Source organism: Salvelinus sp. IW2-2015, linkage group LG7, assembly GCF_002910315.2.
Source record: "Salvelinus sp. IW2-2015 linkage group LG7, ASM291031v2, whole genome shotgun sequence".
In the NCBI taxonomy this organism is placed as follows: domain Eukaryota; kingdom Metazoa; phylum Chordata; class Actinopteri; order Salmoniformes; family Salmonidae; genus Salvelinus; species Salvelinus sp. IW2-2015.
Genome location: NC_036847.1, coordinates 16,068,956 through 16,088,973, shown reverse-complemented (window position 1 = coordinate 16,088,973; position 20,018 = coordinate 16,068,956). Strand labels below are relative to the sequence as shown.

Sequence of the window (20,018 nt, the reverse complement as noted above, 5' to 3'; positions counted from 1 at the left end):
CAGGACTGTATTTTTCTTACCCTAAAGACAAGTCTAGAAGAGGTTTCCATTCAGGCTTATTACAGAGACAGCTGTCAAATGGGGAAAAGATTACCAGGAGCTGGCTTTCATACTCAATCAAAAACAACGCTGTGTATTGTTTTTGCTGTAAGCTCTTTTCTACAAAAGACTACAAAATAATAAAGGAAGGCGTGAATGACTGGTCAAATATCTACGCCATTCTGAAACACCATGAGGGTAGTCCTGAACACACACACAATATGATTAAGTGGAGAGAACTTGATCTGTGCCTAAGACAGACTCTTGACCAGATACAAATGACAATTTTGGGGGCTGAAAGAAAGATGGCGGGATGTCCTTACACGTTTAATAAGTATCACCCAGACTCTGGCAGAAAGAAAGATGGTGAGATGTCCTTACACGTTTACTAATAATCACCCAGTCTCTGGCGGAAAGAAACCTAGCATTCAGGTGTTCATCAGACAAACTCTTCCAACCAGATAATGGAAACTTCCTAAGAGGTTGAATTAATGGCAAGAATTTGACCCCGTTATGGAAAATAATCTCAGCTAAATTAAAGATGGAGAGACACATCCTCGTTACCTTGGGAAGCGCACACAGAATGAGCTGATACAGATTGTGAGTGACAAGATTCTGGAAGCAATAGTGACTCAAGTAAGAGACTCAAAGTACTTCTCCATTATCTTGGACTGTACACCTGACATTAGTCACCAGGAGCAAATGTCCATTATTCTGAGAAGCATGGCTTTAAAGGGAAAGCCAGAGATCAAGGAGCACATCCTCGGCTTTGTGAATGTTGAGGTTACAACAGGCTTGAATCTGTCCACTGTCATCTTAGATAAGCTAAACGAGCTGAAGATTCCATTTGAAGCTTGCAGAGGGCAAGCTTAAAATAATGGGGCCAACGTGAAGGGCAAGCACCAAGGTGTACAATCCAGACTGCTAAAAAAAAAAATCCCAGAGCCYTGTTCATCCCATGTGGAGCACATACTCTAAARCTTGTCATTGCAGATGCTGCCAAAWCTTCAAAAGATGCAGTTGGGTTTTTGGGGCATGTGCAAAAGCTCTTCACCTTCTTTTCAGCTGGCACACAAAGATTGAGTGTTTTGAAGAAACACGGGAACATAACCGTGAAGTCATGGAGTGATGCAAGATGGGAGAGTAGGCTCCAAAGTGTTCATGCAATCAGGTATCAGGCTTCTGAGGTTCGGGAGGCATTACTGGAAGCCAGACAGACGATCAACGATCCTGTGGCCAAAGTGAAGGCACAAGCACTTGCAGAGGAAGTTGGGTCCTACCGCTTCTTGATTTGCTGTGTCGTATGTGTGAGATACTGACAATGACAAACAAGGTGAACAAGCTCCTCCAATCCACCTCAATGCAGTTAGATATCGCAGTGAATTTAATCTCAAATGCAAAGACCTCTCTCACTACATACCAGGAAACTGGATTGTCTGAGGTCCAGACAACAGCCAAAAGCATTTGTGAAGAAATGAATGTGGAGGCTGTTCTGAAAGAGAAGAGACTGTGAAACAGCAAAACGCATTTCAGCTATGAGGCTCCTGATGAACCAGTGACTGATGCACTGAAAAACCTTGAAGTCAACTACTTCAACATTCAACACAGCGACTCCGCTGTGACATCCATGGATGAGAGATTTGAAACACTCAACCAGGTGAAAACCAAATATGGAGTGCTGCTGAACTTCAGCACTGCCTCTCAGATGTCCAGTGAATCTTTAAAGGCTCYCTGCATGGAAGTTGAAAACTCTAACCTTCAGAGATGACTGTGACATCAGTGGAATGGATCTGACACACGTCATTCAGAATTGACCTGATCTGCCATCAGATAAGATGACTGCATTTGAGCTGCTTTCCTTTCTCTGTGAGAAAAACCTGGAGGAACTCTCAAAAAAAAAAACCTGGAGGAATTCAATAAATATTGTTTGTTTATACCTCCTTCTGTTCTGTATAGGTCTACTTATTCTTAGACCGACAGATGGAGCAAACTGTTTTAAAGGAGGGAGGATTGTAGTGGGAGCACTGGGGTGTCAGGTGTGAGTGTGTGGCAATGGCTATCGGTTTACATGTCTCACGGGTCAGGTAGGAGGGCCCCTTAGCAGAATTTTGCTTAGGGCCCCAGGGAGGTCAGGACCGGCTCTGCCTATACTATATCACATTCATTACCAAGCTTAATTGTATTGAACTAATTTTAAGTGTCCATTCTTTTCATCTCTAAGCATATAATCATAATATTTCAAAATACAATCGCGGGAAAACAACCGTTGTTTTCGAGAATTTTTGCAGTACATACAACCGGCCTCACAACCAGTATTTGTCTCCCCTTTTCATAGGTTGCAGACAAGCCTGCATAGCTACGGGAAGTTGTTTTGAGTAGCGGGTGCTGAACACAAAATACAAAAAAGAAATCGGCATTGCATGCATCTATGCAGACTAACACAATCCAAGTCCTAATGTGATGAGTAGCCTAAGCATAGGACAAGATTCACTAACAGTATCACTGCAGCCTAAATTAATTTAACTCATAAGGTGAATGCACCAATTTGTAAGTCGCTCTGGATAAGAGCGTCTGCTAAATGACTTAAATGTAAATGTAACTCATGGCTGTTTGCAAAAAAGCCTGTAGTGAACAGCACGCACATTTCTTTATAGATTACCGCATAATTACAATGGGTTTGTGTGTGAGTGAGAGAGATAAGAGGGGCGTTGTAACTAAATGAATATACGCAAGATTGTGGCTAATAAAACTGAGCACAAAAAGAAACGGTTTCAATACCATTGACAGCTATGCGAGCCATTGCGAAGAAAACCTCTGCCTTGTATCCAGCACTGGCAGGTGGAAAACTCACAGGGCCTTGCCCAGCACTGATTTGCTTAGTGGGCTAGTAAGCCTATATGCTTGCCATTATCAGGAGCAGACCTGCGAGCCATGGGTGAAAAAATGGCATGTTCCTAATCTAATATTGTTCTCATACCCCGTTCGCCAAGTTTAGAATTGTAAAAAAATTGAAAATAGATTTTCTACCCCCAACTTCATCGCAGGAAAACATCGTTTGGGATGAAAATCGCTATTGGTGTAAAGAGAAGACAATGAGACGGTCTTTTACTTATCAAAATTCTAAATTTGAGCGAACAGTAGTCTATCTTATTGGCACCAGCAGAGAGCATCGTCCATATCCCTGTGACTAAAACCTGCAACATTTTCTCTGTACCCCATGACAAAGTGTAGAATTTCAGAAGATAAGCTTTAAAACAGTTTGCMTCATGAACAGTGCTTAAATAGATGTGGTGTGCGTGCAGGTGCAGGATTTTCCCCTATGCTGAAAAGGGGGGGGGGGGCCTGAGTGAAAAAATTCTGGAACACCTGACCTACTGGATTGGAGAAGAGTTTGAGATTAAGAGTTTTTCAGTGATAAACACAAAGTTCTTGATTTATTTTTATTTTTAAAGCGCTCCTCCTGCAGACCCCTCGCCCCAGTTTCGGGAACAATGCATTAGGTAGTCAGATTTTAGTCAGAGATAATTTTGTTTTGCCTCGTTTTAGTCAACTGAAAAATCCTTTTTGTTTTTTCTAGGTCTATTTAGTCAGTTATAATCCCGCCAATTGCCACTGAAAAATAGGTGTTTGATGAATACTACTGTTGTTTACGAAATTAACACTGGGTCACCCATACGAGAAAAAAAAAGCACAAATCCTTGGCTGTGGATAAAAGCTTCTGCTAAATGGCATATAATATACAGTATATTTTGTCATTTATCATCTGCGTATTTTGAGGTAGCCTAGAATAGATATATTGTCAATTTGGTTACTTTTTTTTCTGTCTTTACAAGATAGTATCAGTCAACAGACATTAGTACATACTTTTTCAGAGCAACAGTCAGTATAACAATGGAGATTTCCTATGTTCCTGTACTTTGGCTCTCCCCTCTCAACCATTACTTTCAGCCAGGTATAATAGAACTTGTTGCCCATCAGACAAGTCAGGTAAAGTACTTGTTGCACATTAGACAAGTCACTGGTTGCTGTTCATTTACACAACTAATCTTGGAAAGGTACTCAATTTATGAAGACTACTGCAAATGTCTTCAAAATGATAATTCCCAAAGTCAGCATAGTTTTGACCAGTTCCTCTTTTAATGAGCGGCAGCCAAGTGCGTTTAAAAATGTACCTGAAAGTCTAGTCGGAATGTTTGCAAGCACATTTTGTWAGGATTCCATCAACAAAGAAAATAAGTTAGACAAATTCCCTTAAAAACGATTTTAATATGCAGGTTGCAAATACTTTGTTAAAGAAAAAAATATTTTCTGCACCATTGTATTAACATAGGGTAAATAGATCCACAGACAAAAAAAAATCTAATTTTAAAACATGTTTCCTTTTTGAGAAGAGAAGTTCATTGATGGGTAGACCTATCTTTTAGGCCAATTACGACGGACTCCTCTGCAAGATGAATAAAGAAAACCAACAGTGTTATTAGTGGAACAATCAAAACTGGAATTGTGATAGGCATAGAAAATGGATATGCATGGATGCACGTCACAATGGTAAAATGTAAACTGGAGACACCCGCCATTTTCTAGCTAGCAAAAGTAGAAGTGTTAATTAACTGTAAACAATTGTAGGTGGCTAGCTAAGCACCATGTCTAACTGTGGCTAAGCAATTAACTTATTTACTTCTTTTTTATTTATTTTAATTTTATTTTTTACAGCAAATATCTTTGCAAGCAAGTGCGATGGTGTCTCCAAAACAGCAAGCATGAATCTTGTTACCTTTCGGATTTTCCTTCAAAAAAGGACATACTTCGGTTTCCAGCACAGGCGTTCGATTTTTGTGCTTTTGCATTTTTCTACAGAAACCAAAAGGAATGTTCACTTGATATTACAATAATCATGAGAACTGTTACTTTCCCACAAATATCTTGCCAGCGTTAAAGGTAGACTTAGCAAGATGATGTTGAATGCACAATGTACACACAGTGGGTCAATTTGGCAAATGTAATAATTATAACTTGATGTTAATAATACCTTTTTCCTGGGTTCATGGCCTTGTCTGTCTGGATCAAACTGTTTACCATCATTTCCTTTGGCCCCTAGAACATCAAAAAATGATTTATTTCACCACATACAATGAGAAAAGAAGGTCATGTGTGGAGATGCAAAATAATCTCATCAGCCAACTACAAATATCATGACCAAAGTCAGATAGAACATAAACAAATACATGTGGTTGCATACCAGCAAAGACCTTGAAATCTGACTGGCTGTAGTCATACGGTTTGAAAACCAGAGGTGGTGTAGAGTCCTCGTTTTTCTTCTCAGCAGCTTTCATTAGTTTCTTGTTAGGTTTTGGGGTCGACTCTCCTGTCTCACTGGCAACCCTCTCCCTTTTCTTTCCTCCTGGTTTTATAGATTCCTGATGGAAATGTAAACACAATGTAATGAGATAACTTGCCTGCACAGAATTGAAAACGTTTTCTTATAGCTCTGAAGAAATGTGAAAACTACCCACTGAAGCTTGCTGACGCACAGTCGCAACATTCTGAAGTGATTCCTGGTAGCTCTGCTTGGCCTTCTTCCTTTCCTCTGTAGGACAAGAAATCTCACAATATTCACAAAGGATGGTTGGAAATAATATTAGAAAGTTAATTTGAATCAAGTCAAGTACACCACACCTGCTGCTGCCTTTGCCTCTTCCTTCGCTTTCTTTCTGGCCTCTACCTCCTTCTGCTGCTGTTCCATACTCTGCAGCTTCCATCTATTACTGATCTGTTGAAACATCGTGGATAATATAACACAAGCAGGACAAATGAAGTTCGACAGTTCGAACTTAAAGATAATATTGACCATCTCCGAGTTCAGACTTCAGTGGCATCATTTCTGCCACAATCATTATGAACAAATATCAATGAATTAAATACCTCATATATTTTCGTAGAGGGGTCGAACTTAGCATTTTTGGAGATATGGATGTCGTTTGACGGTAGATACTAAAAATAAGAGGATGCATTATAGCAAAACAAAACACATCATTGGTTAACCAAGCACTACCAGGTCAATGCATCTTACCATTCGGAAAGGGTTCTGAAACGACTCGACAACCCTGCATGCTTTCTGTTGAGCCACTGTGAGGTGACCAGGGTATTTGACTGTGTCCTCCTTCAAAAGAAGCACAAAACACACAAGTCACCAACCGACATCATTACAGTCACATTTCAAACAGTTTTATAACAGACAACAAATCTGAGAGGTGTACTGTAGTGTACCATTCATTCATGGGCCAAAACACAAACAGACAGATAGTTCTTACCTCAAACAATGTGATTTTCGCTGAAACCACTAGACCCATCATTTTATGCATGTCAACCTCCTCTCCCTGCTCCTCGTCAGAAAAGAGTGCCCCCTTTTTGGTTGAGAGTTCTGAAAGTAGACGCAAAGTACATTTTCATTTGTTTAATTGACTATAGCCAAGGACAACAATGTTAACAATGGACTTAAGATATATCTTACCATTTGGGGTAAAGCTGGGGAAATCCCTTTCAGAGACTCTGGATGTATCATGAGGACCAAAAAGAGGAATTTCTGGCTGCAAAAAGAACCAATCCATGGCACTTCAGATACAGGCAGTTTTGCTCATAAATGACCTGTGAAAATGTATAACCAAGTGGATGTGGTATCAATTAATTAGTTTTACAAACCTTTATGGGCGTGAGTGCTTTCTTCTTCTCAGCCACAATTTCAGCCTATATACACACACACACGGAAAACATTGATTAAAGTGAAACCCATGGTATAAAACGCAGGGGGCAAACTACATGCCCTCCATGACACCTACAGCACCCGATGTCACAGGAAGGCCAAAAAGATCATCAAGGACAACAACCACCCGAGCCACTGCCTGTTCACACCACTACCATCCAGAAGGCGAGGTCAGTACAGGTGCATCAAAGCTGGGACCGAGAGACAGAAAAGCAGCTTCTATTTCAAGGCCATCAGACTGTTAAAACAGCAATCACTAACTCAGAGAGGCTGCTACCTACATTGAGACCCAATCACTGACCACTTTAATAAATGGATCACTAGTCACTTTATACAATGCCACTTTAAATAATGTTCACATAGCTTACATTCCTCATATCATATGTATATACTGTATTTTATACCATCTATTGCACCTTGCCTATACCGCTCGGCCATCACTCATCCATATATTTATATGTACATATTCTCATTAACCCTTTTAGATGTGTGTATTAGGTAGTTGTTGGGGAACTGTTAATTACTTGTTAGATATTACCGCACTGTCGGAACTAGAAGCACAAACACAAGCATTTCGCTACACTGGCATTAACATTTGTTAACATCATGTGTATGTGACCAATAAAATTTGATTTGAGTACCTTTATTCACTAGTTACTTATTTGACACTATAACAGCATCAAGTCACCCAAACCAAGATGTGTCAGGCTGGTTAGCAAGGTTGTCATCATTGAAAATAGATACTACTCAATAAATTCAGGTAGTTGATTGGGGTTAAATATAGTAAACAATCAACACTGCCCCCAGGCATGTCTCACCTTGAGAAGGGGCATCTCCCTGGCCTGCTGCACCAATAGGTGGAGCTCGTTGACCTGCTGCCGCACCAATGGGGGGACAGGGTTACAGCAAGCAATGATGCCCTGAGGCTCTCTGGTAGAAAAAAAACAAACAGATGGGGATTGTTTAACATGGTATTAATGTTTGTGTGTGCATGCGCACAGGTGTGTGTTTTTTTTTGGGGGGGGGGGGGCAGGCATCTCTCAACTTACTTGGGCAGGATGTCAGAGATCTTAATCATCATATGATTGGGCAGGACATATCTGAAACACACGGCAAGCAAGTTTAAATAAAAGTCATATACTTAACAAAAACCCTTGCCATTTTCATTATTTCTATRTCAGTTTGAGATGAATCAGGTGATTTTACATCTCAAGCAGTGTGAGAGGTGCTTACTGGGGAAAGAGGGTAGGAAATATAAAAACAGTTGTATGTAGCAGACAGTATAAAGCTGGCTTTCATAGACCAACTTCACAATCCTAACCAAATACTCTTGAGCATCAGCTCCTAAGCGAGCAAACGGCAAATGGGTCCATAGGCAAGACCCTCCCTACCCAGTGCTCTCATCCTCCTGTCTGGCCAGCTTGTCCCTCCAGCCGTACAGCAGTCGGAAGGCAGTTAGCTGCTGCGTGTTGAACGCCTTCTTCTGCTTCCTCAGCAGGTCCATGTAGGAGTTCTCAGTGAAGAGTGGCTTCATGTATTTCTGCAGAGAGGGGTTTTCGTTGTTAGTGTCTGAACAAGTTAACTAGGCCTAGGTGGTGCGGTAATGTTCTGTCGCGCTATTCAGCTTGAGAAGCATACCTTCAATGAGATGTCTTTGCTTTTGTGCCAGACCATCTGCAGCAGGGCAGGCTGCCCGTTGCCCACTTCCCACAGGTCCACCCTCAGCCGATCGTAGACATAGAGGAGGTAGTGGGTATCTGCCCGGGCATACTGAAACATCTCATCTGGCAAAGGCCTAGGGAAAATCAAAAGCAATTCAATCAAATCATATTTTGCACCCAGGCCAACATGAACAGATTTAAGTGAAAACTATTTAGTACACATTCATGAACAATCAGAGCACACATGAACATCTACAACATCAAAGTGCATAATAGAGGGTTAGCGAAATMACATTACCGTATTCTCCAGTCTGCCAGTTGGTAGCGTTTGTCAGAGTCCACGTTGCAGAACAGCTTAAGCAAGTGGTCAAGCGAGTGCCTGCCCAGGTTAAGGGTACGTGATGCCTGGTGGGTGTCAAACATGTTGACAATGTAAAGGCCTAAATCCTTTTGCAGCCACTCAATATCAGAATCGGCACCATGGAAAACCTGCAAAAGTCATATAAACCTACATTAGTGACTCAAATTCTAGGCTATACTGAAGTTTCTGTAAACTGAAATGCTAAGCCTGCTACCATTGCCATTATTGGGCATTGTGCTGTGAAATCCAAAATGTGCCTAGACAACCAGGCAATGACCTTGACGATGGCGGGATCTGTGAAAGCCTCATTGAGTATGTACAGCTCACTACGCAGCACCAAGGTGTCTATAATGAAGTCTTCATCCCGTGTTGAAATCTGCATCAGGCAGGTGATGCCCAAAAAACTTCTGTAGGAGTGGTGCTAAGAAAGAAGATACACATGATTCAACAGAAAATAGGATGGGTAGGACAGARGAGAGGTCACAAAAGGCTAAAACTAGCAAGCGTTCATTTTCCCCATCTTTAAAGCTTAGTTATTTGAGGTACAATTTACCTCCAGATCTACTGCAAACTCCGACGTCTTGGCCAGTTTCTCGTTTACTGCCACCAGATCCTCCAGATTGTCAATGAATGAGCACTTTGTCTCAGCAAGTGGTTTGTACATCTGAAAAATCAAAACACAGAAAATGAAGTCTGGCATCAATTGAGAAAATGTGTCACACAAAGATAAAAAAAACAGACATTTCCTTAATCGTGCTAGAGGCGAACTTGACTAATATTAGCTTTCAATAAAGATATCCAACAGCTTTCAATAAAGATATCCAACAGCTTTCAATAAAGATATCCAACAGCTTTCAATAAAGATATCCAACAGCTTTCAATAAAGATATCCAACAGCTTTCAATAAAGATATCCAACAGCTTTCAATAAAGATATCCAGCAATGTCAAGGTCAACAAAGTGTCAGGCGTCATGGTCAAAATGCTTCATGACCGTGTATTTAGCTATTCAAAAATAAAAGTGACACCGGATGGACTTGACAAGGTCTCAGGCATGATAATGCACATTTTCGTTTGCAGTAAAGTAGCCCAATGTTGCAGGTTTTGCTGAATATATTATTGTAATCTGCAACAAGCACCCATGTGGGGCATTTTCAAGTGAAAATATTGGACTTTATTATTTCCTATATACTTTCATGGTTGTTTTTATTGACTCTCCCCTTTAACTGCCCCTAATACAGGGATGAAACTAGACACCTTTTGTCGAAATTCACCGTTATGAAACCAAAATAGTTTGTATCTTGCTAGCTGGATCGAATTATCCGATATAGCGTGCCAGAGAAATGTTGAGCAACATTAGCCAACTGAACTGATCAAATAATTTAGTTTATGGTGTGAAAATAAAGTCAGACAGCTAACGTTAGCTAGTTAATGTTACAACATCAGATGACCCAACGTTAGTAACRTAAACAATTCGCTCTAGTATGATAACGTTACACGACTCCTTGCCGTTCCTCAAGTTAGAACGCGTTAGTTACTTACTGGACGCTGGCAATCTGAAATGTTAACTAGCTAACGAACTATCTGTGAACTAATGTTTTCCCTCCACAGTACAGTAAATTCATTTTCAGAATGAGAGAATTGTGTGAAAATGAGGTGTTGCTTGTTAAACAGTTAAGTGTCGCTGGGGCTGGCTTAAGCTGGATGCCACTAAAGAGGTGAAAGGACCACCACACACTTTCCCTCTTTCTCACTTTTTCAATACAGTGGATAAAAAGGGGTATGACAGGTGTACTCTCTGCCTGAAAGAGATCAATTATGTCAACAAAGGGTATCATGCTCTGCTGGCACATTGTACACTTTCTGCCTGTGGACATCTGTTCTACAATGTAATAATGTGCAGTAGCCCAAAGATACTGCTTTTGTTGTGTTGAATTTGACAGTAACACTTGTGAGTGAGGGGGGGATTATTACATTTTTTACTCWGTGAACTTTATTTTTGCACACATGTAGCCTTGTAGACTGATCAAGTGCACTATAGTGGCCACTATAATATAACAAATTCCTCGTTTGGCCGCCTCTCCTTCCAGTTCTCTGTTGCCAATGACTGGAACGAACTACAAAAATCTCTGAAACTGGAAACACTTATCTCCCTCACTAGCTTTAAGCACCAGCTGACAAAGCAGCTCACAGATTACTGCACATAGCCTATCTATAATTTAGCCCAAACAACTACCTCTTCCCCTACTGTATTTATTTTGCTTCTTTGCACCCCATTATTTATATTTCTACTGTGCACATTCTTCCACTGCAAATCTACCATTCCAGTGTTTTACTTGCTATATTGTATTTACTTCGCCACCATGGCCTTTTTTTGCCTTCACCTCACTTACCTCATTTGCTCACATTGTATATACTTATTTTTCTACTGTATTATTGACTGTATGTTTGTTTTACTCTATGTGTAACTGTGTTGTTGTATGTGTCGAACTGCTTTGCTTTATCTTGGTCAGGTCGCAATTGTAGATGAGAACTTGTTCTCAACTTGCCTACCTGGTTAAATAAAGGTTAAATAAATAAATAATTGGGCCACTATAATAGAGCAAAAATAGAATGCCTGTTTGTTTCATTCTATTTCTACTTAACTTCTTATGGCTGGGGGCAGTATTGAGTAGCTTGGATGAATAAYGTGCCCAGCGTAAACTGCCTGCTACTCAGGCCCAGAAGCTAAGATATGCATAATAGTAKATTTGGATAGAAAACACTCTGAAGTTTCTAAAACTGTTTGAATGATGTCTGTGAGTATAACAGAACTCATATGGCAGGGAAAAACCTGAGGAAAAATCCAACCAGGAAGTGGGAAATCTGAGGTTTGCCTATCCAATATACAGTGTCTATGGGGTCATATTGCACTTCCTAAGGCTTCCACTAGATGTCAACAGTCTTGAGAACATTGTTTCAGGCTTCTACTGTGAAGGATGAGGGAATGAGAGCTGTTTCAACCAGGTGTCTGGCAGAGTGCCATGAGCTCACTCAGGCGCGCCCCCGTGAGAGGTAGCTGCGTTCCTTTTCGTTTCTAAAGACAAAGGAATTCTCCGGTTGAAACATTATCGAAGATTTATGTTAAAAACATCCTAAAGATTGATTCTATACATCGATTGACACGTTTCTACGAACTGTAATGGAATTTTTTGACTTTGTCTGGCCTGCGCGTCATCATGAATTTGGATTTTTAAACTAAACGAGCGAACAAAAAGAAGGTATTTGGACAAATTATAGACTTTATCGAACAAAACAAACATTTGTGGAACTGGGATTCCAGGGAGTGCATTCTGATGAAGATCATCAAAGGTAAGTGAATATTTATAATGCCATTTCTGACTTCTGTTGACTCCACAACATGGCGGGTACCTGTATGGCTTGTTTTTGTGTCTGAGCGCCGTACTCAGATTATTGCATGGTGTGCTTTTTCCGTAAAGTTGTTTTGAAATCTGACACAGCGGTTGCATTAAGGAGAAGTTTATCTAAAGTCCCATGTATAACACTTGTATCTTTTATCAATGTTTATTATGAGTATTTCTGTAAATTGATGTGGCTCTCTGCAAAATCACCGGATGTTTGAGGCAAAACATTACTGAACATAACYCGCCAATGTAAACTAAGATTTTTGGATATAAATATGAACTTTATCGAACAAAACATACACATTACATGTAACATGAAGTCCTATGAGTGTCATCTGATGAAGATCAAAGGTTAGTGATTCATTTTCTCTATTTCTGTAAATAAGCCTATTTGAAATCGGACACTGTGGTGGGATTAACAAGAAGAGTATCTTTAAAATGGTGTAAAATACTTGTATGTTTGAGGAATTTTAATTATGAGATTTCTGTTGTTTGAATTTGGCACCCTGCACTTTCACTGGCTGTTGTCAAGTCAATCCCGTTAACTTCTTATGGCTGCAGGGGCAGTATTGAGTAGCTTGGATGAAAGGTGCACAGAGTAAACGGCCTGCTCCTCAGTCATAGTGGCTAATATTTGCATATTATTATTAGTATTGGATAGAAAACACTCTGAAGTTTCTAAAACTGTTTGAATGATCTCTGTGAGTATAACAGAACTCATATGGCAGGCAAAAACCTGAGAAGTTCCACTTCCTGTTTAGATTTTTTCTGAGGGTGGCAGAGTTTCAACCAAGCTCTCATTGAAATTACAGCGAGATATTGATGAGTTTTCACTTCCTGCGGCTTCRACTAGATGTCAACAGTCAATATAACTTTGTCTGATGACTCTAATGTGAAGGGGGGCCCATAGGAGACAGGAATTAGTCACCGCTGACCACGCGCATTCACGTGATAGGCAGCTCCGTTCCATCGCTCAACTTAAGTCAATCTAATTCTCCGGTTGGAATGTTATTCAAGATGTATGTTAACAACATTCTAAAGATTGATTCAGTACATCGTTTGGCATGTTTCTACTGACTGTTATGGAACRTTTGGACATTTTGTCACGTTATAGTGGACGTGCTTTGTGACGTTGGAATTGTTTACCAAACGCGCTAACCAAAGTAGCTAATTGGACATAAATAACTGACATTACCGAACAATTCAAGCATTTATTGTGGACCTGGGATTCCTAGGACTGCATTCCGATGAAGTTCACCAAAGGTAAGGAAACATTTATCATGTATTTTCTGGTTTCTGTTCACTCCAACATGGCGGCTAATTTGGCTATTGTTCTGAGCGCCATCTCAGATTATTGCATGGTCTGCTGACACAGCGGTTGCATTAAGGAGAGGTATATCTATAATTCCATGTGTATAACTTGTATTATCATCTACATTTATGATGAGTATTTCTGTTGAAACGATGTGGCTATGCAAAATCACTTGATGTTTGTAACGCGCCAATGTAAACTCAGATTTTTTAAATATAAATATTAACTTAATCAAACAAAACATGCATGTATTGTGTAACATGAAGTCCTATGAGTGTCATCTGATGAAGATCATCAAAGGTRAGTGATTAATTTGATCTCTATTTCTGCTTTTTGTGACTGCTATATTTCGCTGGAAAAATGGCTGTGCTTATTGAGGTTTGGTGGTGACCCAACATAATCGTTTGTGGTGCTTTCCCTGAAAAGCATATTTGAAATCGGACACTTTGGTTGGATTAACAACAAGATTACCTTTAAAATGATATAAYACACATGTATGTTTGAGGAATTTTAATTATGAGATTTCTGTTGTTTGAATTTGGCGCCCTGCACTTTCACTGGCTGCTGTCATATCGATCCCGGTAGCGGGATGCAGCCATAAGAAGTTTTAACAGGATCTCAGCCGAAAGAAGTTAASATGTTTTTTCCCCAAGTGCAATATTTAGATGTGCGTGGTCACAAMCGTTCTATTATAAAAGGCTGGCATGGCAAACAGCAAAATCAGTGRATTGTTTTTTCTTAACTTGAGTGTCATTTGCAATAAAGTCGAGGCAACAAATAATTGGAATGCTTTCCTTACATTTTTTTGTGTGCTGTGAGTTAGGTTCACATTAACCACTTTATTTTACACAGACTGATCATGTAGGTCATATTCTTTGTTTAATTAGTTAAAACCTGCATTTCCCCCTAGAAGGGATTATTTGCATGTTTCAGTGAAAAAAAGAGAGAGAAAAATAACCTTTTTGGGCCCTCACCAGTTTGCATCCATACTAATAGAGTCCATCGTTAAGTTTGCCAACACAACAGTGGTGGGCCTGATAGCCGACGAGACAGGGAGCAGGTGAGAGCACTTGCAGTGGAAAATTACATCTCCCTCAATGTCAGTAAAACCAAGGTGATCGTGGACTACCGGACACAGGAGGGGACACCCCCCATCTCCATCAACAGGTTGCAGTAGAGGGTCAAAAGATTCAAGTTCCATGGCATACACATCACAGAGGACCTGACATGGACCAATCACACAGACAGTGGTGAAGGCACAACAGCGCCTCTTCAACTTCAGGCAACTGAAAAAAACTTGGCATGGGACCTCACATCCTCAAGAAGTTCTACAGCTGCACCAATGAGCATCTTGACCGACTACATCATTGCCTGGTAGGGAAACTGCACCACACAAAACCGCAAGACTCTACAGAGGGTGGTGAGGATGGCTCAATACATCACCGGGGGCGGGCTCCCTGCCCTCCAGGACATTTATAGCATCCGGTGTCTGAGGAAGGCCCGGAAGATCAAGGACTTCAGTCACTCGAGCTATGGACTGTTAACTCTTACCATCTGACCAACAGGCTCTGAGACAGCTTCTACCACCAGGCCATCAGACAGATAACCCTAGCTGTCTACCTGCTCAGACCTGCACCTCAGAGACTATTTGCACTGACTCTCCACACAAGCACACAACCACAAAGTCAGTGCTGCTGTTCTATTTTATAACATTTATTCAACTGTGCGACCAAAACACTATCCATTTTATATTTGTATACAGTCATACTTGTCATAGCACATTAATATGTACTGTATATACTATTGTGCACATATCAGTTATAATACTATGTATATACCTTATAATTACTAGTAATTTTTTATTTGACCTTTGCATATTATTGATATTGTACTGCAATGTTGAGTGAGCTAGCACAAAAGCACTTTACTGTACTTTTATATCTGCAGTGAACTGTGTATGAGACTAACACAATTAGATTTTGAGTCCGTTAAAAGAGTCAACTTGAGCAAAGTGAGATGTATAATCATTGATCTACAAATAATATTCCCTGCTAAATAATAGGTTTTGTGCGAACAAGATTCAGAGCCTCCCCTGACTCAGGCAATCCCCCCACCAAACACACACACGCACAACCAGACATTGATTATAGACAACTTGTGTAAATAACATTTCCTCTAACTCTTTACCTGCAGCGACACTAGCAAGATAATGCTTGAAATACCGGTAAAAGCAGTGTCTAATTTTATCGGCCAAAACGCAGGATCCTAGTTATGACGCTATACCTCAAATAAAGTGTTAACCAAACAATTTACCTGGAGTTCAGGCTTGGACAGAAGATTCTCGGGTAACGCAAGGTGATCCAGTTCGTATTGGTATGGGTGAGCGAACCTATGGAGGAAAAATTATAGCAATGTCAGATGGGATATTATCACATTTCTACCTTGGAACAAGAGAGTACACTGACTCAGAATGTCTTACATGTCTTCTACATGCTCCTGAGTTCTCTGCTGGTGAATGAAATCAGCCAGGGCGGCAGGGACATCCAAATCCTCTGGTCTCTCTTTGCGAATGTGTTTGTTGGTAAAATCTACGACAGGAAATGTGGGATCAATGGACGTCTTCATCGCACTTCATTATTGCATGTACAATTTATTTAATTGGTACTTTTTAGTAAATCATTTTGTATTTTTGGCAACTACATGGAACACAATGATACATAGTTGAGTTATCTTATGAACCCTTAAGAGGCCAAAAGAGTTGTGATCAGGTGATCATATTGGGTAATACAATGCTGATGTGTCATTTCTAAATACCAGGAAAGTGTTGGCACAAAAATTATGTTACAACTGAATTTATTTGAAATTATGGCAAACGCGACTTACATGAAGGAAGTGGTTTTACTGCATTGGGCTTGACGAAGATCTTGGGAGTAAACGGTGTGTTGCTATTGTCAACTTTTTCCCGGAATTTCAACTGAGGTCTGGTGACGTTTTTGGCTTGGAGGAGTCGGAATGTCTCTGAACTACGTCCAGAACCAGAGTCACCCCCCTGTTCAATAAAGACAAAAAACAATAATACTACCATAGAAGAGGAACATTCCAAACAATGTTAGAAACATTAACTTTTCGTTAGATGTGGACATTTTATCTCCACTTCCTACCGCCAAAAGGACAACCGGTAAAGTACACTAGCTTTCAAAAGTTAAGGGTCACTTATAAATGTCCTTGTTTTTGAAAGAAAAGCAATTTTTTTGTCAATTAAAATAACATCAAATTGATCAGAAATACAATGTAGACATTGTTAATGTTGTAAACGACTATTGTAGCTGGACACGGACGATTTTGAATGGAATATCTACTTAGGCGTACAGATGCCCATTATCAGCAACCATCATTCCTGTGTTCCAATGGCACGTTGTGTTAGCTAATCCAAGTTTATCATTTTAAAAGGCTAATTGGTCATTAGAAAACACCTTTGAAATTATGTTAGCACAGCTGAAAACTGAGGCGTCTTTCTCAAACTAGACACTAATGTACTTGTCCTCTTGCTCAGTTGTGCACAGGGGCCTCCCACTCCTTTCTATTCTGGTTAGAGCCAGTTTGCGCTGTTCTATGAAGGGAGTAGTACACAGCGGTGTACAAGATCTTCTATTTCTTGGCAATTTCTCGTATGGAATAGCCCTCGTTTCTCAGAASAAGAATAGACTGACTAGTTTCTGAAGAAAGTTCTTTGTTTCTGGCCATTTTGAGCCTGTAATCGAACCCACAAATGCTGATGCTCCAGATACTCAACTAGTCTAAAAGGCCAGTTTTATTGCTTCTTTAATTAATACAACAGTTTTCAGCTGTGCTAACATAACCCTTTTGCCATTTTCTAATGATCAACTAGACTTTTAAAATGATAAACTTGGATTAGCTAACAATGTGCCATTGGAACACAGGAGTGATGGTTGCTGATAAATGTAGATATTCCATTAAAAAGAAAATCTGCCGTTTCCAACTACAATAGTCATTTACAAAATGAATGTCTATACACTGTATTTCTGATCAATTCGATGTTATTTTAAAGGACAAAAAATGTGCTTTTCTTTCAAAAACAAGGACATTTCTAAGTGACCCCAAACTTTTGAACAGCAGTGTACGGTTAAATATTTTTTTCAACATTCTGTCTAGTAGAGATTATTGCGTCTTTTACAGCGACTTCTTTCAGACTGATATCCATGGAGTAACATGATAACAGTCGTGATGTTTAGACAATAGTTCTGACAGGTTTGTAATTTTGTGGCCCCTGTGCCAAGAAGCTTTGTTTCTGCACCTTACGATTCCAACTGGATACGACGATCTTAGGGGGCTGAAAACCTGCGGGCATGACAGGTTGCTGGCTCCTGTTGACTCCGGCAGCATCATCAAGCAGAATACCCTGAAAAGCATTTTTTTTTTTAAAGTGTTGACTTCAGAATAATTCCCAAAATAATGGGGAATTAGAAAAGTGATTAGTTCAGAATATGCTGCCACTTTGGTATACATACCACTTTCTCAAGAATTACATCATTGGAGTCAACCACCAAGTCAAATCTTTCCTCCAACCCCGTCAGTTTGTTGCGGTCTCTCATGTGAGCTCTGCAGCCATGGTGGTGCATTATCTGACTCATACTGATCATGGGAAGAAAAAGACAAACATGTTGGGAAGATGGTGCATGAGTGACTTTTATGCCAACCATTTTTCATGGCAGCAATGTCAAACTGTTTACAATCCAGTACTACTTTACCAGTATGTACATGTGGCCCGACCACAGCTAAGGGACGTTTTCTTATGGACACAGACCTTAGCCGTGTTATATTGGCCATATACCACAAATACCCAGGGTGCCTTATTGCTATTATAAACTGGTTACCAAAGTAATTGGAGCAGTAAAAAGAACACCCGTGGTATATGGTCTGACATATCATGACTGTCAGCCAATCAGCATTCAGTGCTGCTGATGTGAAGACGGGTCATAATAATGACTGGAGTAAATGGAATGGTATCAAATGTATGGAAACCATGAGTTCGATACCATTTCACGAATTCCATTCAAGTCATTACTATGATCCCATCCTCCCCAATTATGGCACCACCAAGCTCCTGTGAAATAAAGCAATGCATTATGGGGTTACAAATTATAACTCACCAATYCAACAGTCCATCTCCTTGAGTTTCACAGAATTCTTGAAATCCGGGGAAGCTGCGATATAAGTCATATTCATCCCCTACTTGTGGTAGACTGGCAGATGCCTTGGTAGCTGCTACGACAGTGCCAAGTCCATACTATAGAAGAGAAAGGGTAAGGCTTACTCAAAGATAAAATTACCTTTATGCATAATCCATCTTGCTAGCGTCACCAAAAATGGATATACTGACAAGATACATGGTTAAATGCTACTATGCTCATACCATGAATAGCAATCTCAGACAACTCCGAGTGTTTTTTCTCAAAGTTTCCGGGATGTCACGTGTCCTACTCACAGCAGTACACTCTTAACTTAACCATTATGAAACTTCTATTCGAGCAAATAAACAAACCTCTCGTAGAAAAGAAGTCATAWTTTTTTTGTTGTTGACCCAATGTGACATTATCATTGACCTCCATACAAAATATCCTTGCTTTGTCTAAACAACGAAAAAACTCCACCTGCTGGTGGCTGGAGGGAGACAGGTTTTACGCTGAGTTGGGCCTCTGGTATTACTGTGTGAGGATTCTCCCTAGCTAGGTAGCGAGAAGTGGAACCTGGCGTGACCATCCTGAACACCCGAGACAAAGCTCTTGCTTATGTTGTGCATAAATTATTTTGTTAGAATCGATGTTAAAGCATTAGATCGGCTTGCTAACGTAGCTGCTGCTACTACTACTACTACTACGAGACATATAGCTAACGTTAGTTAGCTAACGTTAGTTGGTCCACGTTTTACACGCTGCAGACACAGTACAGCTCGTTAGCCAGCTCACTACCTTCACAAATGCATCCACATCCTTGAAACCGGGACAAAACTCGTTGTCCACACCAGCTGGGTCTTCGTTAAGAGATTGATTATTATTTTGTTTGTTACTGTTTGAAGAATCCATCTCTAATTTCTGTACATGCGAGTGGCAGGAAGCAACCGCGCTTGGTTTTTCTTCTTCACCATTGGATTTTATGGGTAACACTAACATTAGATGAGCAATAGCGCCACTATCCGGACTGGAGTATAGAGCAGAGACAGAACGCACCATATTTCAGTTGGTTTGAGTAACTTTGAAAAATATATATAGCATATATCACTCACATACAATTAAAACCCCTAAATGACTAGAGTGCCCTTAGTAAAATAACCCTAGAATTGTTTGTTCTGTCCCCCATCTCCCACTGCTCAATAGCCTATGATCTACCAACTTGCACCCACCCTGTGTTGGCACTACTGTGAAATGCACAAATATTTTATTAAGCTTTGTGTAGGCATAGGTT

At 40.2% G+C, this 20,018-nt stretch overlaps 1 protein-coding gene across 1 annotated transcript; it reads right to left on the bottom strand.

Moving 5' to 3' along the window:
- Positions 1 to 4,285: 4,285 nt before the first annotated feature.
- Positions 4,286 to 19,709, bottom strand: exosc10 (exosome component 10). Its single transcript, XM_023991140.2, has 25 exons — positions 19,526 to 19,709; positions 18,707 to 18,843; positions 18,065 to 18,188; positions 17,851 to 17,955; positions 16,419 to 16,584; positions 16,015 to 16,123; positions 15,849 to 15,924; positions 9,375 to 9,485; positions 9,099 to 9,242; positions 8,759 to 8,949; positions 8,438 to 8,594; positions 8,191 to 8,339; positions 7,849 to 7,899; positions 7,618 to 7,729; positions 6,739 to 6,783; positions 6,551 to 6,626; positions 6,351 to 6,460; positions 6,110 to 6,199; positions 5,962 to 6,030; positions 5,716 to 5,809; positions 5,553 to 5,626; positions 5,279 to 5,456; positions 5,069 to 5,133; positions 4,814 to 4,890; positions 4,286 to 4,483 (listed from the first exon to the last, which is right to left on the bottom strand). Exons 1-25 carry the CDS (start codon positions 19,637 to 19,639, stop codon positions 4,453 to 4,455), a joined length of 2,655 nt encoding a protein of 884 aa, XP_023846908.1. The 5' UTR covers positions 19,640 to 19,709; the 3' UTR covers positions 4,286 to 4,452.
- Between the last annotated feature and the right edge of the window lie 309 nt (positions 19,710 to 20,018).